The sequence below is a fragment of the Tachysurus fulvidraco genome, chromosome 14 (assembly GCF_022655615.1).
Source record: "Tachysurus fulvidraco isolate hzauxx_2018 chromosome 14, HZAU_PFXX_2.0, whole genome shotgun sequence".
In the NCBI taxonomy this organism is placed as follows: Eukaryota; Metazoa; Chordata; class Actinopteri; order Siluriformes; family Bagridae; genus Tachysurus; species Tachysurus fulvidraco.
In genome coordinates this window covers 16,375,670-16,397,863 of record NC_062531.1, presented here as the reverse complement: position 1 = coordinate 16,397,863, position 22,194 = coordinate 16,375,670, and the positions used below count along the sequence as shown (strand labels likewise).

At 40.0% G+C, this 22,194-nt stretch overlaps 1 protein-coding gene across 1 annotated transcript in view; it reads left to right on the top strand.

The window, feature by feature from the left end:
* The first annotated feature begins 405 nt into the window (after nt 1-405).
* snrnp200 (small nuclear ribonucleoprotein 200 (U5)) overlaps nt 406-22,194 on the top strand; it is a 62,225-nt gene continuing 40,436 nt past the window's right edge. The window contains exons 1-13 of the mRNA XM_027171029.2: nt 406-692; nt 946-1,109; nt 1,278-1,449; nt 1,562-1,754; nt 2,822-2,877; nt 4,064-4,159; nt 5,115-5,267; nt 5,386-5,485; nt 5,566-5,702; nt 5,892-5,972; nt 6,100-6,273; nt 10,421-10,558; nt 11,172-11,327. Coding sequence (XP_027026830.1) covers nt 648-692; nt 946-1,109; nt 1,278-1,449; nt 1,562-1,754; nt 2,822-2,877; nt 4,064-4,159; nt 5,115-5,267; nt 5,386-5,485; nt 5,566-5,702; nt 5,892-5,972; nt 6,100-6,273; nt 10,421-10,558; nt 11,172-11,327 — 1,665 coding nt within the window. The 5' untranslated portion in view covers nt 406-647. The remainder of the gene's footprint in view (nt 693-945; nt 1,110-1,277; nt 1,450-1,561; nt 1,755-2,821; nt 2,878-4,063; nt 4,160-5,114; nt 5,268-5,385; nt 5,486-5,565; nt 5,703-5,891; nt 5,973-6,099; nt 6,274-10,420; nt 10,559-11,171; nt 11,328-22,194) is intronic.

Genomic DNA, 22,194 nt, shown 5'->3' with positions numbered 1-22,194 from the left:
AATAACATCCTTAGTTTGGCAAATTCTAACAGAGAGATACATCTAAAGTTGAACTTAGAGTCAAGGTCAGATAGACTGTTCAGAACAGTGTTGTTCCCTTCAAACACATGCAATTTTGAAAGAATCCATGCATTTGATAAAGGTTCTGAAAACATAAAGTTCACCCCAGGACAAAGCTAATTCAAAATGAAGAAATTAGCTATGTGAGTAGAATAATTAACATAGAAAAGGGAGGACAGTGTTTGGAAGCGGTGGATTGTGTGGCTGATAAAATTTTCTTTTTGAGCATCTCATAACTTGTACGAGTCGAATCTAGGCTCAGAAATACCCATTTTACGGGGTGACACCTCCAATCCACATGAGGGCAATATTTCAAAAACGGTTCAGGAAGTACCAAGAACCTGTACCAAATATACGTAATAGCCATGTCGTTGTAACCGCGTTGTGCTTATTTTCAACGTAGTTCAGTCTCTTTCAGGATCAAAGTGGTAAATACGTTTGGCGTGCAGCTGGAATCTACCACCTTGTCTGATTCTGATTTCATTTTTTAATCAAGATTTCCGTGAAAAAAAATTCTTAGCGAATATTAGCAGACCGTGCTTTTGTTAGCTTATATTTTTGAGAAGTAGCCAGGATTAAATAAAGTAATGGCGGATGTTACAGCGCGTAGCTTGCAATACGAATATAAAGCGGTAAGTATGATTCATTACTTAATAGCCATTCTTGTTTTCCTTCTATTACTACATCCGCCTTTATTTATATTGATTTAGCTTAAATCCTTACTGTAAGAAAGTTAACGCGTGTGCTGTTAATTGTTTGCTTGTTAGAGTAATCGTTAAGGAAAAATTTGCATGTATGTATGTTGCAGTTGTGTAGATTGTTGCTTTTCTGTTTTTTTTTTTTTTTTTTTTTTTGGTTTGCTTAATATTTTTTTTGGCTCTATAGAACTCGAACTTAGTTTTGCAAGCGGACCGCTCTCTGATCGACCGCACACGGCGAGATGAGCCCACTGGAGAGGTATTATCTCTGGTTGGGAAATTGGAGGGAACAAAAATGGGCGATAAGAGTCAGAGAACAAAGCCACAAATGTTGGAGGAAAGGAGAGCAAAGTATGTGTTAACACTTTTTACGGTACCACTACAGAAAATAACCAATGTGTTGTTCACATAAAATTTCTGTGCATCATTTGTTTGTCATCACGTTTTCTCACCAGATTAAACTCCTTTTAGTACAGTAGAGCGTACGCATTTCGACAACTGAATTATATCTTTATGTAGGAGAAGAAAGCGGGATGAGGACAGGCATGACATTAACAAAATGAAAGGGTTCACTCTTCTGTCTGAGGGCATTGATGATATGGTGGGTATTGTTTATAAGCCCAAGACCAAAGAGACCAGAGAAACTTATGAAATTCTACTGAGCTTCATCCAGGCTGCTCTTGGAGATCAGGTAAGAACTCATAATTTATATATAACTTGCCCCCCTGTTTGGCTTCATAAATAATTTAAATTTCTGTGCTGCATTTTGTGCAAAATCCCTCAACTGCCTGCTTCCTACCCAGCCTAGAGATATCTTATGTGGGGCTGCTGATGAAGTCTTGGCTGTATTAAAGAATGACAAGATGAGAGATAAGGAAAGGCGGCGAGAGGTTGAGCAGCTGCTTGGCCCTGCAGATGACACGCGTTACCATGTCCTTGTCAACCTGGGCAAAAAGATCACGGACTATGGTGGAGACAAGGAACTACAAAATATGGGTAAAACGATTTCTGTCACCGCATGAGAATATTATCAACTGTTTGTCAACCAAATGACAAATTGACACCTGATCTAATTCATTGTGTACAGCATTTTGTAGATGCCCTTATGCTTAGTGACTTAGAGAAGTTCTTTGTAGTCTTGAACAAAACATATCCTCATGCTTATTCACAAGGTCTGGGACTATGAATAACATGCAAAATTGTGTGAATATCACAATTTACCCAGGCTCTACGCATTTTGCCACCCATAACTGTTTACTCGTCTTCATACGAAGACCTGATTTGTTTAAACCTGACCAGACAACCCAGATATAGAGAAAATATTTAGCCACTATCTGTATCGCTAACTGAAACACCCTGATTCTAAATATTTTTCTTGGCATGTTAATGAGGTGAATCACTTTCAATCTGTGGACTCCTGCAAAACTCTAAGTCTTGCATACCAGGAATCAGTGAACTGGCCCTTTTCTGAGATTGACCTTGATGTGAACTAAAATCTAGTTACCAGTTAAAAAGCATTTGTCAGTCAGGGACATTGTGCTTCAAAGTTTTATCATGTTTCTTCAAAGGAATGTTTACAAGGAGAACTATTACTCTCCTAATTATTATTAAAATTTCATTCATTCATTTTCTACCGTGTATCCGAACTTCTCGGGTCACGGGGAGCCTGTGCCTATCTCAGTCGTCATCAGGCATCAAGGCAGGATACATCCTGGATGGAGTGCCAACCCATCGCAGGGCACACATACACACTCTCATTCACTCACACACTACGGACAATTTTCCAGAGATGCCAATCAACCTACCATGCATGTCTTTGGACCAGGGGAGGAAACCGGAGTACCCGGAGGAAACCCCCGAGGCACAGGGAGAAAATGCAAACTCCACACACAAGTTCATCTAAATTTGACAGCTTTTGTTTTGTTTTATTTCTACTTTCTTGGTTGGGTTGTTTATATCAAATCAAGCCTCTGCTGACTCCTGACTGAAATGCTTGAAAATGTTAGTTGAATCTAGAACCGGCCTTTTAAGTATCTTAAATCATCATTTTTCTTTTAATACAGATGACAACATAGATGAAACGTATGGCGTAAATGTACAGTTTGAATCTGATGAGGAGGTGAGTTGTACTTGTATAATTTCATTTACATGCCACTGCTGAAAATTTAGTCTTTGAAAGCTGTTAGACAGTATGAGTGTACATGTATATTAATATATATTAATATTCAATCCCAGTTTTCCACAACTCCATACACATAGTACTATATATTTCTTTTTCCATTTATTTAGGGCATTTACTTTGTCATGTCAGAGGTTACTGTAAAATGATGGATTAGAAACAAATTTATTTTAGCTTAGGGTGCTTTCACATCTATAGTTCGGTTCATTTGGTCCGGAAAATTCCAACGAAACTCCGGAAGTAAACAAAAAGGAAAATTACAGGAAAATACAGCATACAGTACACCATGTAGAGATAACTGTGTGCTGCAATTATGTTCGTGGTTGTAATCTACTACATCGCTTGTGTACAGCATTCTATGCAAAGTCTTAATTTTCAGAATGAAGCGCGGATGCGGCTTGAAAATATAATTTTAATGCACTGCAAACGGCGAAGACGCATCGCAAGACACTTCAGGAGGCGGCGAGCATTACTTTTGCGAAACTGTGACATGCTCATCTTCCGAAAATATTGCCAACGACCCACTACGGCAGCTGGTGTAGTCCAAAATGTGCAATACTTTTTGCAGTTAGGTCTATTCGATCTCGGATCGTGTTCTCACCACAAACGAACCATACCAGAGTTTGTTTGAAAGCAAACATACCTCTTTAAGGAGGTCTCGGTACGCTTGTTTGGTCGGCTTTTGGTGCGCACCAGAGTTCGATTGCTGCATTCTCACCTGCCCAAACGAACCTCACCAAATGAGCAATCGAACTCTGGTACGATTCAACCGAACTAAACAAGGCAGGTGTGAAAGCACCCTTAAAATCACTTAATTGAAATTCAGTTAGCAACATGATACAAATGGGGTTCAGTATCTGATTAGATAGTATACAGAAAAATAAGTTTATGTTCCTAATATTTTATATTTTGGAAAACAAATTGTCTTGCTGTCTCTGCATCTTGCTAGTGAATTAAACACAAAATACACAAGCCATTTGTATGCACAAACTTGAAGACTGCATACTCTGAATACATGTGCAGTAATTATTCATCAATTACATAATTAGAAGCCAGGTTTGAATGTTGAAACACTTCTGTGCAAGAATAAGATATGATTATTATCTCAAATGTGTGTGTAATCTAGGAAGGTGATGAGGATCAATTTGGAGAAGTACGTGATGAAGGCTCTGACGACAGTGAGGGTGAGGAAGCGGATGTGGGCTGTACACTGTCTGCAAATGTAAGTAATGAAGCCATCTATATCAGTTTCATTGAAGTGGTATATATCAAAGTAATAACATTTTTGCCCTAGAACAAAAAACTAGAATTGGTAGACTGTCGCTGGCCAGGGAAAGAAATGCTTAACAGTTGTTTGAGATTTCTCTATGAATATTAACTACGTTTGCATGTGGTCTAATAACCTGACTGGTATTGAAAATAAATTGAAATAAAGTCCTATTCATACACCTTAGACAGAAAACATTGAAAGCTAGTTTCTGTCGGAATGATTGGGGGTGGGACCCTCAGGCTTTTAATTAAAGAATAAATGTCATCTAATCCTTTTTATTGAAGTACCTTTAAATTCTTAATTGCCAGCTGAAATTATAATGGTAAAACAAATATTAAGAACAGTGGTTATCGATGATTCCTTCCCTCCTGAGTGTGAATGTATAAGATGTAAAAACTGACTTGCTTAATTTTTAATTAAAATATGCCTAAATTACTATTTTTATTATGGCTTATTTTATGATGTGTGGCATTTAGAAGCAGTACTTGTCCTGAATGATTCGGCGAAGTGCTTTATAGCCTCTGTCAAGAACACATATTTACACGCAATACATGATAAATCTCATTCAATGCAGAGAAATGTGCACATGCATGGGTTAAAAAACTGTGGGGGGAAAAACAGTATTTAAAAAATGCTTGCACTGAGCTTATGAAAACTACAGGTTGCAAAAGAGATTTGAGTGATTATCACCACATTACTCTCATTGAAATTCAAGGCCAATAGCATTGTGTAATGTTAAGAGTTACCATAGTTTAGTGGTGGTTTTCTTTGTCAATACATTTGTCAATAGTGTTCGTTCTTTTTCTTTTTTTTTAATTTTTTTTATAAAAGACCATGTAATTGATGATTCATTGCCAACAATTGATTGAATTTGATTTTGTTGATGTCAATACTTTTATTTGTCTAGCTGGGAAGTGCAGGAGATGTGATGACAAATAAAAAGAAAGACCTTCATCCAAGGGATATCGATGCTTTTTGGCTTCAGCGACAGCTCAGTCGTTTCTATGACGATGCTATTGTGTCTCAGAAGAAAGCTGATGAAGTTCTGGAGATTCTCAAGGTAAAAGCCTTCACCTCTTTATTTCCTTTAGAAATTTTCTCTTTGCATAACTCCTAATGGATGATTGTGTAAGTACCTTTATTTGCACGCACATGTTTTTTTCTTTTTCTGTTTTCAGACTGCCAGTGATGATAGAGAATGTGAAAATCAGTTGGTACTTCTGTTGGGTTTTAACACTTTTGACTTCATCAAGGTGTTACGCCAGCACAGACGCATGAGTAAGAGCGCTGCAGACACATTCTTGTAAATTGGACCTGTTCTTTTCAGAATGCTCGATTTGTTTCCATTTCTCTTGCAGTCCTGTACTGCACCATGCTGGCAAGTGCTCAAAGTGACTTGGAGAAGGAGAGGATTATGAGCAAAATGGAAGCAGATCAGGATTTGTCCCAAGTTCTTTACCAGTTGCAAGAGACTGAAAAAGAAGACATAATTCGTGTGAGCATGTTGACTTCATTGTATATATTTAAAGCAGCTGGGTGTGAAATTTTGTGGTTTGAAAGTTAGAACCTTTTCTTGCAGGAACACACATGTCTCTAAACAGTGTCATCTTGGCCAAATATTAATTGACTTGCACATGTTTGGAAGAACAAAACATTAAATACCTACTGCTTTTTTTCCTTGTAGGAGGAAAGATCACGAAGAGAAAGAGTGAGAAAATCTCGTGTTGACAATGATCTGGAGTCAATGGACATTGATCATGGCCAGGTGATTTAAAACTTTCACAATTTTTTTTAAACCATTTTGGTTTTTTGTTTAAACTTGGGTAAAACTGTTGTATTTTAATGTTGTTTGTTTGAAGTTTGTTTTGTCGTCTGCCATTCTCCCTTTGCAGACCATGGCATCTCGGCATCTGCTAGATCTAGAGGACCTTGCCTTTACCCAGGGCAGTCACTTTATGGCTAACAAGCGCTGCCAGCTGCCTGATGGTTCATTCCGTAAACAAAGGAAAGGTTATGAGGAGGTTCATGTTCCTGCACTTAAACCCAAGCCCTTCTCTGAGGATGAGGTGAGATGATTTTATTATTCTGATTTATTGTATTATTTTTTTTTTGATGAACACAATCAAACAAATGAGCCAACTGATATTATACTTTTAGTGGGTGTCCTCACATGAACTGCTTGCTTTCCACAATTTTTTATTTTGGATTAAAGTCAGGGCATTGACTTGGCCATTTTAAAACATTATCTTTGTTCCTCTTTAATCATTCTTTGGTAGACAGGCTTGGGTGCTTGTGGTCATTGTCTTGGTGTATGACCCATCTTTTTCTTTAGATTCAGTTCATGAACCGATGTCCTGACATTTATATTTAGAGTTCACTGGCATAATTCTGATTTCATTATTCCATCAATTATGCCAAGCTCTCCTGGCCCAGATGCAGCAATACAGGCCTAAAAGCATGATGTTACCACTACCGTTTCACAGAATGTATAAGTTTATGTTGGGAGTATTTTCCTTTCTCCAAAAATAATGCTTCTCATCTTTAAAATCTCATTCCTCCACATTATTTTTCTAATAATCCTCTGGCTTGTCCACATGCAAACTTTATGGGCAGCAATGTTGTTTTTGGAGAGTAGTGACTTTCTCCTTGCATCTCTGCTTTGCACACCAAGGTTGTTCAGTGTTCACCTGATGGCAGATGGTTGATCTTAAATTTCCTCCATACAGGATCTATATGACGGAGTCCAAACTCAGGATTTTGTAACCAAAAATTTTGTACAAAGGATTTTGTACATTTCTAACCAACGTAATCATTACAAAGGCCTATACAAAAAAAAAGCTTATTTTCAGGCTGTTTTAGATGGAATTCTATGAAGGATATCAGCATACTATAATTTGTGTGTTTTGTATTCAGGCTTTCAAGCAGGATTTCAAAGCCTGAACACAAAGGCACACACACAGATGCCTCTGATAACTCCATGTAAAAAAAAAAGCCTGAAAAGATTTTTTTCTTCGCATTTTTGTGTAATGGGTCATTGGCCCTTTTATTTTTGGTCAACAGTAAAAATTGCAGATTTCACTTATTAGGGAACCTTAAACAAGCAAGAATTGCCCCCCATTCCCCCCCCCCCCCATGTCATGGCCGTGCAATGAAAAAAAGTGCTTATAATGGCAGTCATTTAAAATCTAATTCTGCACAAAAACATGCATAAAAGCCAAAATTGGCCAATATTAGTCAAAAAAAATCCAGTTCACTTTTTTTTTTATATTTGATTAGAAATGAGGCTTATTACTAGAGAGAAAAAGTGTAAAAATATTTCTTAAGTTTAATTTAGTGGATGATTTTGTCCATGAACATCACAAAAAGGTAGTGTTTTTAGTGTCCACAAGGGATAAATGTGTTTTTTTTTTCCGTATAGATGTTAGGTCACCCCACACTTGTGTTAATAAAAATAAAATGTTTAAAACACTTTTTTGTAAAAATGCAGCAAATTGTCAGTTTCTGACATTGAGTGGAAGAAAGTTGCCCCCACTCTTCCATGTAGAATTCTTTCAGCTGTGTGTAGGGCTGGGCGATAAAATGATAACGATATGTATTGCAATAGACGTGATCAATAGCGATAAAGAAAAAGTGCTCGGTAAGACGTTCAATTTTCTTTATTCTTCGGATTTATTTGGATTCCTCTTCAGTCGCCGGTTACTGATAAGCAGAAAATGAGCCGCAATGAGCGAGGAAATTGTAAATAAAAGAGGAAAAGTCAGCTTGCTAGTATGGCAGTTTTTTAGATACCTAAAATAACTAGGGCTGAAGTGATTCCTCGACTAACTCTATTACAATTGTTCGAGGCAAATTCCTCTGCCTCGAGGCCTCTTTTAATTCATTTTAAAGCTCACTTCATGTTCTTGTGCAATTATTTTGTGTGCGTGTGTGTGTGACAACGCGCTAATGTAAAAGCGGAAGGAGACGCGAGGAGTTAGCGGCCTTTTGATTTGAGGGCGCGTGCTAGTGCGGGCTGCAAAATGGAAGGCCGCAATGACAATGAGCAAAGAGAAGAAACAAACCGGAGAAAATGACAGAAAAAGTTTTGGGATACTATCAGAGCGTCTGTTTTCAGCCGCAGGAAACATTTCTTCAAAGTGCAGGGCAAGCCTCAATTCTGAGCATGTTGATACCTTTTTTTTGTTGCAATCACATGCTCCTTTAAAGACTTTTAAAGCACACGCGTTGAGAGAGAGACTTTTATATTCTGATTAATATGTATGTATGGCACTCGGTGTGAAACCATGCATGGCCTCTAGGTCCAAGTTCCTGTCCATTTTTTTTTTTTTTTTGCCTTTTAAATTCCACGAAGCATTCCAAATTAGACAATAAATGTTTATGGCTGAGCTGTAGAGTTTGAATCTTTTAGTTCTGAAAGTTAAGTTGCATGACTTAAAGGCAGTATTTTTGTATTATTACTATTTATTTTAATGTATGCCTTAGTTTTGATACTTTAAAAAAGTAATTTGAAAATTTACTTTTTGTTTTTGCATCTCAGAAAAGGGTTTATTTAAAACCTAGGGTAAGGGTCATAATGATGTATGACACTTAAATGTACTTAATTCTTCTCAGCCAACTTTATCATTGTTCACAGCACAAGTACAGACAGAGAAACAATGGGTATCTAAATGTTTATTTTTGATAGAAAATAGTTGTATGCATTGCATACTATGCATTTAAAAAAAAGAAAGAAAACCAATCAATTATTCATTTTAAGAGACCCATCTTATTTTCTCTTGTATATTTAATATTGCTCTTCAATTAAGGAAAAACCCATTTTAGCTTATTAATCGATGAAATTTATGGTAGGATACCAACCCTATTACTAAAATATTCGATAGCTAAAGCCCTAATTACAGTTACCCTCAAAAATATACTTGAATAGTTCAACTTCAAGTATGAGTAGAGTAAAAATAAATTGTTACTTTTTCATATTTCTGCAGGTTTTATATTTCAACCAATGTTATGGTACTTTATCCATTTTTGTTTTTTATATCACAGCTGTATCTCTGTCTACCTTAGTTTTATTTATGTTTACAAAACACAGCGCACATTTTTTTTTTAAGTTATTTTATTCACCAGAAGGTGAACAGATCGTGAACTTCCTAGACTAAACTTGCACTAAATTCTCGGGTTTCTCTGTTTATATTTAACACTTTGCACTATTTTATTACACTTTATTAAGCATTATATTTTCTTTCATTTTGCACCTTAAATGTTAAGAGATAATTAAGTGTTCATTGTGACTTTGTGACATTGTGACTTATGTTTACATTTTATTTATTTGAGTTTTCCTGGTTGTTGACATTTCTGTCTTACTATCTGAAGGGATTATGATCGGAGGGAGGTTTAGCTTAAAATAAAAATGTTTAAATGTAATATATTTTTCTCCTGGTCCTTATTTTAAATGGGCCATAAAAAAAGTTCAATAATTATCAATATTGACCGATATGAAACACTGATATTGTGATACAGTTTTCGGCCATATCACCCAGCCCTAGCTGTGTGATGTTTGAGGGGTTTCTTGACTGCCAGTTCTTTGTGGATTTACTGGTATATTTTGGGTCATTGTTGTTTCAAGGTCTAGTTCTGCTTCATTTTAGATTTTATTGACAGATGGTCCCACACGTTCCTCAAGGACCTCCTTATACAATGTAGAATTCATAATGGATTCTATAATGAGCTGGCCAAGTCATGCTGCAGCAAACGGTCCGAAAACCATAACATTTCCACCTCCATGTTTCACAATTGGTATGAGGTTCTTTTACTGAAATGCTTGGAAATTGACAACGTGTTAATGACAACGTGACAACCAATAAAACCCTTTTTTACATTATGATAAATATTCTTTATATTAAAGAATAAATATACTTTATTAACTACTGTTGTATGACATATCCTGAGATAATGTTCTTGTATGTTAGATATACTTTCAGTTTGAAGTAGTTTTTATTTTATTTTTTTCAAATCTACACATTGTAACTAACTTTCAGTGTACAGAAACATGATTTTAATCTTGACTGCTTTCTGCCCACACTAGAGCAGCATGCTACTTTAAACTAAAATTATGCAGTAGTGTTGTCTAAAAGTAAAGCATGTCACTGATGTGTGAAACATATTTTCCATTACATTGTCAGTTTTTTTTATTTATTTTTAATTGTTCTTCATTTTCAGACTCTTGTGGCTATTGAGAAGATGCCAAAGTACTCTCAAGCAGCGTTTGAGGGGTTTAAAACTTTGAACCGCATCCAAAGCAAGCTGTTCAAGACCACGATGGAGACTGATGGAAATTTGTTGGTGTGCGCTCCCACTGTAAGTTTAAAATTTCAATCATGCCATGTTTTTCATGTAGAGGTTTTTGGTGATGCATATTTGAGTTTCATATTCTTAATAATGATGTCCAACCATGATTTTTATATGTTCTTAAAATTCAACTGTCTTTTAATTTAAACTCTAATTTTGAAGCTGCCCCCTGAATGGAGGGGCTTGTAAGAGAAACCTCTGCCCCTTGCTGTGGCTCTATTCAATGTAAAAGCCTAGGAACGCAAAGGTGCACCTTTTGCTTGAAGTAGTCATGGCAGATCATATAAGACCAAAGATTCCTACAGTAGCATGGCATAGGCTGGTAACAAATTACTATAGGGGAGTTTTTTTTTTTTTTTTTTTTTTTTAAATATATGTAACTCTTATCCCAACCCACAAGAGCCTTAACAAACACAGTTTCTCTGAATTCCTGACAAGAATAACTGTCCTGATGGTAACTTTGCAAAGCTTAAACTTAAAATTTATATCCAGCCAGTCAACACATCTTTGCAATGCCTAACACTTTACAGTTCTTATGTCAGTAGTACATTTGTTTAGAAATGGTTTTGATGTGTAAAGGAGCAAATTTTTTTGCTCATTTATGTCTCTCTCTGACTCTTAGGGAGCTGGAAAAACTAATGTTGCACTGATGGCCATGCTCAGAGAAATTGGCAAGCACATCAACATGGATGGCACCATCAACGTAGATGACTTCAAAATAATTTATGTTGCTCCTATGCGTTCACTGGTACAGGAAATGGTGGGCAGTTTTGGAAAGGTAGGACTATCAAAAGCAGCATATGCTATTTTAAATTGCTTCTTAGCTGTGATTTGATTCCTGTTGTTTTTCATGCCAGCATAACACTTTGGTAATGTACAAAGGGTGGAAGCATTAATCTGGAGACTAGAATTTTCACAGTAAATTAGTGATGGGAAGTTCGGTTCTTTTCCGCGAACCGGTTCTTTCGGGCAGTTCATTTTAATGAACCAGTTCAATAATCCAGTTCACCAGATCTTTTACGTCCTGATGTAATGACGTACATTCCTTCATCCCTCTGCTGCCGGCAGATATTAATACAATCAATTTAACACATTTGAAAAGTTCTTTGTAATCATAACTTTAGTTGAATACGTTTCTTACATTTAAGTTTTGCAACTAAAACACCCAGTACAGGCATTGATGTGCAAAAGTGGGTGTTTTACGTGTCTTAAAGATATAAAGTTAAACTAATCTTCATCAACTTTGACTCCATCAGTTGTTTCAAAAAATAATGCAACAGAGTGAAACACTCATACGTTGATAAGACATTAAATCATAACCATTTCCGTTTGTTGCTGTATCAGTTCAGTGATTTACGCATGCGCAGTAACAACAGCTCATCTGTTCTCAGTACTGTATGTCGGACACGTCCGAAAGAAGCATTTCAGTGTACTGATGATTCGCTGTATCAGTTCAGTTATTCAAGCATGCGCAGTATCAACAGCTCATCGGTTCTCGGACACATCCGAAAGAAACGGTTCTCAGTTCAGTGTACTGATGATTCGCTGTATCGGTTCAGTGATTCACGCATGCGCAGCATCAACAGCTCGAGCTCACAGTTCTCTCAGCACAACATGTCTCAGTTCAGTGTACAGAAGTTACATATACTCCGGGATATTAGTTTATTTAGAGTCGGAGGGGCTGTCAGGCACGACCGAAAGTGAGTAACTTTAGTAACTTGTGAATCAGTGCTTACTCAAGACATGAACTGTTTAGAACGAATCAGTCCGATTTGGTGAACTGGTTCATCCAGTTCACAAAAAAGAACCGGTTCAATAGAACGGTTCGTTCACGAACCGCCCATCACTACAGTGAATGAATAATTGCAGATATTCTGCAGATGGAGAAATGATTTTCTGTTTTGGTGTTCTCACACTGCTATTCTTTACTTTTTAACTATATTCTCATTACGTGCATTCGTACATTAACTATAGTCTCATTACGTACATTCCATCCACAATCTACAGTGTAGGGTCTTGTTTTGCCAAGATTTTAGGACTTAAAGGTAACATTAAGAACTAATCATACCTTTTTTTATTTTTATTTATTCTTTTCAGCTTCATCTTTCAGTTAGTCACACTATGTATCTTCAATGTTGTTCCATTATTATTGAATAAAAACTTATATACAGGTGCATCTCAAAAAATAAAATGGAAAGTTCAACATTTTTGCAAGTTACATGAACTGTGTATGTTCTAGGCTCATTGTATGTCAACTAAAAAGTTTCAAGTGTGGTGTTTATTTTTATTCTAATTTTAATAATTGTTGCCTAAATCTCAAACATTGTAAAAGTATCTCAGAATATGAGTTTCATTTCCAGTTTAAGCAAATCACTTTTTATGCAACATAAATTCCACAACTCTCAGGCAGGTTCAGTACACACTACCAGATTCATGGGGTGGATGGCTGACTTGACTGTTGTCCAGAAGGTAATCAGTGACACCCTCATGAAGAGGGTAACCCACAAAAAATCATTGCTAATAAGGGCTGGCTGTTCAGAGTGCTGTATTAAAGCATATATAGTGTTAATGTGTTAAATAGGAGAGTCTACAAAGCACTTTTGTATGTCACTCTGGTAATGCCGGGTAAGTTGACTGGAAAGGCAAAGTGTGGCAGAAAAAGAAAAACATGAATGACCGTAACCTTGTGAAGATTGTCAAGCAAAGCTGATTCAAGAATGTGGGGGGAAATTCACAAGTAATGGACTGAGGCTGGAGTCAGTTTATTGACACAGATGCATTACATTTACAGCATTTAGAAGACTCCCTTATCCAGAGTGACTTGCAGTTTCTACAAATGAGTAATTGAGGGTTAAGGGCCTTGCTCAGGGGCCAAGCAGTGGCAGCTTGGTGGACCTGGGAGTTGAACTCGTGACCGTGTGTGTATAATATGCAGATTAGGCATAACATTAATTCCAGCTTCCTAATACTGTGTTGGTCCCACTTTTGCTGCAAAAACAGCCCTGACCCATGAAGGCATGGACTCCACTAAACCCCTGAAGGTGTGCTGTGGTATCTGCCACCAAGATGTTTGCAGCAGATCCCAGACCTGCCAACCTTTTATGCATTTCATTGTGTAGCTGATACGCATTTAGACATCAAAGTACGCTGCTACGATTTGTTACTTCAAAATACGCATTGTAAAAAAACCATTGATGCCTTTGAGTTCAACTGTCTGTGCATTTGCGCACCAGGCAATGCGCCTATGGGTGTAACCGCATTGGGGAGCAACCTGGGAAAATAATAATTCGACCAATCATAGCGCCAGTTTAAAACTCTTCAACGCTACAAGCGGAGAGCCGTCAAAACGAATGTGGTTTTCATGTGTTTCTGTCCATCTTCAATTCTTCTTACAGTGACTGTTTTTTAGAAGTGAGGACTTAACGTTTCAAAGGTAAATGGCCAGAATTGTGAATTTCATCCATTTTAATAAGCCTGCCGAACCACAGGCGTCGTTAGACTCCTTTACTGGGGTATGTGCCCAAGTGTTCGGTGTTGTGCCTCAAGTTTAAGTTTCATGCACAGATCAAGTTTTACTTTATTTACCAGTATTTATATAGGAAACGTAAGTCATGCGTGTAAACGCATTGCCGTCGTACTTTAACGGAAAAGACAATCTGGCGCGAGCACGCAGAAATCAATATTCGTGAGCGTCTGTGTATCCTTTTTATAGCACGCAGTCATGCTATAACATGATGAAACTAATGTAATTTTTTGGCTCATGTAGATCACATCTGATGGACATCAGATTTTTTTGTGAAAAGCAGGGAAATAGAAGCAGAAAGTAGAAATGATGAGGGAGGTATTATATGATCACTCAGTCAAAACCATAGTGAAGTCTAGAGTCTTGCATTATTGATGAGAAAATTAACACATGTATGTGTTGTCAGATATGAAGTTACTGTTTAGTTCATTAGATCTAATTTATGGCAATACATGTACGTGAGTTGTTAAAAGTATGCAGATATTATACACAACGATCATGCACATAACGTTATACTCTTTATTTTAGTAGCAGCCAAGTATTGTTATTGTTAGTGTGAAAATATCACACGTTTTGAGATTTTATTTATTTTGTTGTCTGTGTTCAAGGGACATAGCAGTTTTCAGATATTTATAAAGTTTAAAAGACCTTTTGAAAGCCCTTTGTTAATGTGCTTGCAAAGCACATTCTTATTCTCTTGCATACTTAATTATTATTATTATTCTGATAATAATTCTTCTTCCTCTTCCGGACACTTTTTCGGGGCGTAACTTGTCCCGCAGCTTTTGTCCTAGACCCATAAATGATGTGTCAAATCGACCGGCTCATTGAGGAGAGGTGTGCTATCTATTTTGTAAGCGATCAGAATTCCCAGTATGGAAGTTTAAAGGGGTGTTTTTTCCCCATAGACTTGAATGGGGAATCTCTCTGTAGATGTGCTAACATCCAAAAGAGGGCAGCATACACCAGTGAATCTGTCAGATCACACAACGTTGGAAGTACAGAACTAGGACGGAAGTACATTTTTCGGTCAGAAACGCGTTTTGGATTAAAGCGTTTTGGATTAAAAGGCTTACATATTCCAGTTCCTTAGACTCTTGGGGATTTTTTACAAGCATTTGTTTTGGAAAATATTACCCCAGTGAAGAAAGGTAAGCGCCGCCAATTTTCGGTAACTATCAACTTGGATTAAATTAGTATGATGGCTATAAATCATATTATGCTTTGTGTGTGGGCTTAATAAAATCCCGAGAGTCTAAGCTTTCAAACAATATAACATTTAACGTGTATTTAATGCTTAAACCTAGTACTGGGGTGCCTTGGACAGCACGGCGGTCACATATGTTGTTGTTTCTGCCATTTGTATAACGTTTTGTTGTTTTCAACTATCAGTGTAGTTTTTATAATTTTTTATTTCACTTTAAACTAATGTCCTTTTAAGAGCAGCAACGGCTCTTTTAAGAGCCACCCATTAATTAAAATTAAGCGCATTTTTTCTTTGTCTCACATTACATAATTATTTTTTGACATGATATGACGCGTATATCACAAAAAATGATAAGAATGACTGTAATATAATAAAGCTTGGGTACAATTAGACGTGCCATTCTTCACATTAGTGAATTAATACATAAAACCGCAAAGGCTTTCTCGTGTTCCTAGATGGCGTAGTGGATAGCGAATCCGTTTAGCATGCAGAGATTCGGGGTTCGAATCCACCCTTGGACAGTTTTTTTTTTTTTTTTTTTTTTTTTTTATAAAACTTTATAATATAGGTTCATTAGTTGACAGTTACCACATTACTTAACATGAACTAATAATGAACTGCACTTCTACAGCATTTATTTATTTTGTTCATGTTAATTTCAACATTTACTAATACATTATTAACACCGTGTTAACATTACTTAATATACTGTGAACTAACATGAACAAAGAATAAACTTTATTTTAACAAAGATTACTAAATACAATAATTTATTACTCATTGTCAGTAAATGTTAGTTAATACATTACATTCGAACTAATGATCCTTATTGTAACGTGATTATATTTTTTCCCAGTAAAATCACTGATTGATGCTTTAGTTCAAGATCTTCATGGCACTTGTTTCAGGAAAAGATAAATGGATTTTCAGGTGTGCTCTTTTGTTGCAGGTGAGAAACTAGTCTGCAAATATAACCATAGTAACTGTGCAGCCATACCCTAGCAACCATGTAGTGCACCTCACGAACCATATTGCAATATAAAGAAGCCATATCTCAGTTACACAACATAAAACACTCAGCACGATGAGGGGAACTGACGTCACGTGTAGCCCCGTCCCCAAAATAAGCGAAATCAAAAATTTAGCACAACATGGACATGTCATATATCAAAACACTCAGCACGATGAAGAGAACTGACATCACGTGCAAGCACATTCACATTTTCTTTAGGAAATGTACCGTTCTAGTTTTTTCTGTTATTTAGACAGTATGCTATTTGTTGATTTTTGTTATTTATAATGCCCCATGTATTTAAGTAATGTTTAAGAGACATGTTTTTATTTTCATGTTGTCTTTTCAATAAGAGTTCTTTATGCTCTACTTTTATGTTGAGTAACTAGATATGGTGGTGAGTGAGAACTATGTGCTAAGTAAAAATTTGTGATGAGTGAGCATGTGAACTTAATCAACACTGACCAGCAAAATTGCCTGACCTCATGCCGTGACACACTGAGCCTCCCATGTGATGTAAAAGAAAACATGATTCCTCAGACCAGCCCATCTTCCATGGCTCTGTGGTCCAGTTCTGATGCTCATGTGTCCATTGTTGGTACTTTTAGTTTTGGACAGTGGTCAGCATGGGCACTGTGACTGGCCTGTGGCTATGAAGCCCCATACACAAAATACTTATGCACTGTGGATTCTGACACCTTTCCATCAGAACCCTCAATAACTTAATCAATTTGAGCTACAATAGCTCATGGTTGAATCGGACCAAACAGGGCAGGCTCTCGCTCTCCGTGTTTATAAATGAGCCATTTTCGTCCATGACCCTGTTGATGGTTCACTACTGTTATTTCTTTGGACCACTTTTGACCACTCTACACCCTACAAGAGCTACAGTGTTCTGCAGAGATTCTCTGACCCAGTTGCCCACTTGCCCATTTTTCCTGCCTCTAACACCTCAATGCTGAAGACACAACTTTCATTTGCTGCCTAACAGATGCTGTGATCGAAATAATTTGTATTCTGAATATTCTGAATATCTCTTTCTTTCTTTCTCTCTCCATTTGTCACTAACAGTGCAAGTAATCCATACAGACAAAGAAAACAAGAAGTTCAGAAATTAACTTGTGTAATAAAATGGAAGGAGACTGGGGTATTGAACAGGCGTTTTGAAATTTATTTAACACTGCAAAAGCCTTTATTGGTAATGACCGCTTCAAGACACCACCTGTATGGAGAAACTAGTCATGTACATTATTCAGGTGTGATTTTGAACCATTTTTACAATGGTCTTCAAATCTTGAAAGCTTCTTCTATGACCTCAAATCCTATAGAGAATCTAATGAAAAAGATCAAAGTCAGATTCTATAACCTTTAATTTATTTCTCTGAAACCAATTGAGTTTCTTGGCTGTGTGTTTGGGATCATTGTCTTGCTGAAATGTCTACCCTCGTTTCATTTTCATCATCCTGGTACTGTAGATGGCAGCAGATCAAGAATGCATTGGTACATTTTTCCATTCACCCTTTCTCTTGCTAATTCCAGGTTTTTCTGAAGCGCTCCACAAGTGGTCCTTGCCTCTTGGGCAGTACTTCTGATAATTTGTTACACTCCTCGGTCAGATATTTTACAATGAGCACTTGGTCATGGCTGGTTTATGGTGAAATGATATTCTTTCCATTTCCAGATTATGGTCCCAACAGTGCTCACCGGAACTTTCAGAAGTTAAAAATCCTTCTTCTTCTTCTTCTTCTACCGCTTATCCGGGGCAGTGTCGCGGGGGCAGCAGTCTAAGCAGGGATGCCCAGACTTCCCTCTCCCCAGACACTTCCTCCAGCTCTTCCGGGGGAATACCGAGGCGTTCCCAGGCCAGCCAAGAGACATAGTCCCTCCAGCATGTCCTAGGTCTTCCCCGGGGCCTCCTCCCGGTTGGACATGCCCGGAACACCTCCCCAGGGAGGCGTCCAGGAGGCATCCGAAACAGGTGCCCGAGCCACATCGATGTGGAGGAGCAGCGGCTCTACTCTGAGCTCCTCCCGAGTGACCGAGCTCCTCACCCTATCTCTAAGGGAGCGCCCAGCCACCCTTCGGAGGAAACTCATTTCGGCCGCCTGTATCCGGGATCTCGTCCTTTCGGTCATGACCCAAAGCTCATGACCATAGGTGAGGGTAGGAACGTAGATCGACCGGTAAATAGAGAGCTTCGCCTTGTGGCTCAGCTCTTTCTTCACCACAACAGATCGGTATATCGACCGCATCACTGCAGAAGATACACCAATCTGCCTGTTGATCTCCCGCTCCATCCTTCCCTCACTCGTAAATGAGACCCCAAGATACTTAAACTCCTCCACTTGAGGCAGGAGCTCTCCACCAACCTGAAGGGGGCAAGCCACCCTTTTCCAACTGAGAACCATGGCCTCGGACTTGGAGGTGCTGATTCTCATCCCCGCCGCTTCACACTCGGCTGCAAACCGTCCCAGTGCATGCTGAAGGTCCTGGTTTGAGGAAGCCAACAGGACAACATCATCTGCAAAAAGCAGAGACGAAATCCTGTGGTCCCCAAACCGGAACCCCTCCGGCCCCATACTGCACCTAGAAATCCTGTCCATATAAATAATGAACAGGACCGGTGACAAAGGGCAGCCCTGCCGGAGTCCAACATGCACCGGGAATAAGTCTGACTTACTGCCGGCAATGCGAACCAAACTCCTGCTCCGGTCATTAACAGCAGGCCCCGGACCCCATACACCCAGAGCACCCCCCACAGGTCACCACGAGGGACACAGTCAAAAGCCTTCTCCAAATCCACAAAACACATGTGGACTAGTTGGGCAAACTCCCATGAACCCTCCAGCAACCTGGCGAGGGTATAGAGATGGTCCAGTGTTCCACGACCGGGACGAAACCCGCATTGTTCCTCCTGAATCCGAGGTTCGACTATCGGCCGAATTCTCCTCTCCAGTACTCTGGCATAGACTTTTCCGGGGAGGCTGAGGAGTGTGATCCCCCTATAGTTGGAACACACCCTCCGGTCCCCCTTCTTAAACAGAGGGACCACCACCCCAGTCTGCCAGTCCAGAGGCACTGTCCCCAACCTCCATGCGATGTTGCAGAGGCATGTCAACCAAGACAGCCCCACAACATCCAGAGACTTGAGGTACTCCGGGCGGATCTCATCTACCCCTGGTGCCTTGCCACTGAGGAGCTTCTCAACTACCTCAGTGACCTCAGCTTGGGGAATCGACGAGTCCACAACTGAGCCCCCGCCCTCTGCTTCTTCAGTGGAAGACATGTCGGTGGGGTTGAGGAGATCCTCAAAGTATTCCTTCCACCATCTGAGGATGTCCCCAGTCGAAGTCAGCAGATTCCCACTCCCACTGTAAACAGTGTGAGCAGGGCACTGCTTCCCCCTCCTGAGGCGCCGGACGGTTTGCCAGAATTTCTTCGAGGCCAACCGATAGTCCTTCTCCATGGCCTCACCGAACTCCTCCCAGACCTGAGTTTTTGCCTCCGTAACCACCCGGGCTGAAGTTTGCTTGGCCTTTCGGTACCTATCAGCTGCCTCCGGAGTCCCCCGAGCCAACCAGGCTCGATAGGACTCCTTCTTCAGCTTGACAGCATCCCTTACTTCCGGGGTCCATCACCGGGTTCGGGGATTGCCACCACGACAGGCACCGGAGACCTTGCGGCCACAGCTCCGAGTAGCCGCGTCGACAATGGAGATGGAGAACATGGTCCACTCGGAATCAATGTCTCCAACCTCCCTCGGGATCTGATTGAAGCTCTGCCGGAGGTGGGAGTTGAAGATCTCTCTGACCGGAGACTCTGTCAAACGTTACCAGCAGACCCTCACAGTACGTTTGGGTCTGCCAAGTCTGTCCAACTTCCTCCCCCGCCATCGGATCCAACTCACCACCAGGTGGTGATCAGTTGACAGCTCCGCCCCTCTCTTTACCCGAGTGTCCAAGACGTACGGCCGGAGGTCAGATGAAACAACCACAAAGTCGATCATCGACTTCCGACCTAGGGTGTCCTGGTGCCATGTGTACTGATGGACACCCTTATGCTTGAACATGGTGTTCGTTATGGACAAACTGTGACTAGCACAGAAGTCCAAAAACAGAACACCACTCGGGTTCAGGTCGGGGGGGGTGGTTCCTCCCAATCACGCCCCTCCAGGTGTCACTGTCACTGCCCACGTGAGCGTTGAAGTCCCCCAGTAGAACGACGGAGTCCCCAGTCGGAGCGCTTTCCAGCACCCCTTCCAGACACGCCAAGAAGGTCGGGTACTCTACACTGCCATTTGGCCCATAAGCACAAATGACCATGAGAGACCTATCCCCGACCCAAAGGCGCAAGGAAACGACCCTCTCGTTCACCGGGGTGAACTCCAACACATGGTTGCTGAGCTGCGGGGCTATGAGCAAGCCCACACCAGCCCGCCGCCTCTCACCATGGGCAACTCCAGAGTAGTAGAGATTCCAGCCTCTCTCAAGGAGTTGGATTCCAGAGCCCAAGCTGTGTGTGGAGGTGAGCCCAATTATATCTAGTCGGTATCTCTCAACCTCCCGCACCAGCTCAGGCTCCTTCCCCCCCAGCGAGGTGACATTCCATGTCCCTAGTGCCAGATTCCGTGTCTGGGGATAGGGTCGCCGAGGCCCCCACCTTCGACTGCCACCCAATCCACATTGCACCGACCCCTTACGGTTTCTCCTGCAGGTGGTGGGCCCACAGGAGATCGGCCCCACGTCGCTCTTTCGGGCTGAGCCCGGCCGGGCCCCATGGGGCAAGACCCGGCCACCAGGCGCTCGCATGCGAGCCCCAACCCCGGGCCTGGCTCCAGGGCGGGGCCCCGGTTGCGCCTTACCGGGCGACGTCACAGACCTTGATGTTAATTCACTCATAAGGGTTTTTTGAACCACTCTTTGTCTGGCCTGTCACCCAGGACCTGTTTGCCTTGGGAGACCCTACCGGGGCAAAAAGCCCCAGACAACATAGCTCCTAGGATCATTCAGGCACGCAAACCCCTCCACCACAATAAGGTGGCGGTTCAAGGAGGGGAAGTTAAAAATCCTTTGTAGCCAATGGCAGTTTTCAATAAAGTTTTGAAGGTCTTGAGAGAGCGCTTTGCTTTTACCAGTCATGAGATGTTTCTTGTCACCCCTTGGTAATAGACACTGATTTATAGGCTATCATTTGGCACTGAACCAGCTGATATTAATTTCCACTGACAAGGAGCAGGATTGTTTTCTAATTATTGATAGATTTCAGTAGTCAGTAGATCACTGTCTTGGCTTTCCGTGCCTTTTTGCACCTCCCTTGTTTCATGTTTTCAATACTTTTTCTGTCATTCCATTTTATTACACAGCTTAACTTATTAACTTATTTTTGTTTTCTTTATTTATGGATTACTTGGGTTGTTACTGGCCTCTTGAGTACACACATAGGTTAGGGTGAAGAACAGAGGCTTATTATCAATAATTTAACAAAGGAGAATGCTTGGTCAGTTAGCCAGTTTAGCTTCACTTATGGGTCAAAACAGGATAGATTCAGCTCAGTAATGAAGAAAGTCACTTAGTCGGTTCCACCTTAGACTTCAGACTCTCATTGAGGCGAGTTTTAGAAGGCAATTCCTCAAGGTTTGTGGGTTCAGAATGGTGTCCTCTTTCAATACATTTGGCATGCTTGTGAATGAGCGACAGAAATTGTCGTTATTTTTGTAGCTGAGCTGCAGTTATATTCACCTGCTTCGGGCACAACACAGCGTACTCTTCTCCTTCAAGATGGTAGAAATTTTTTGATTGGATGTTGTGTTTTTGGCATGCTTTTCCCTTCTCACCCTGCTGCCATGTGCTTGTTGGCAAACTAAAACATGTGTGGTGCTGCCCGTTCAACACTATTGTGGTAGT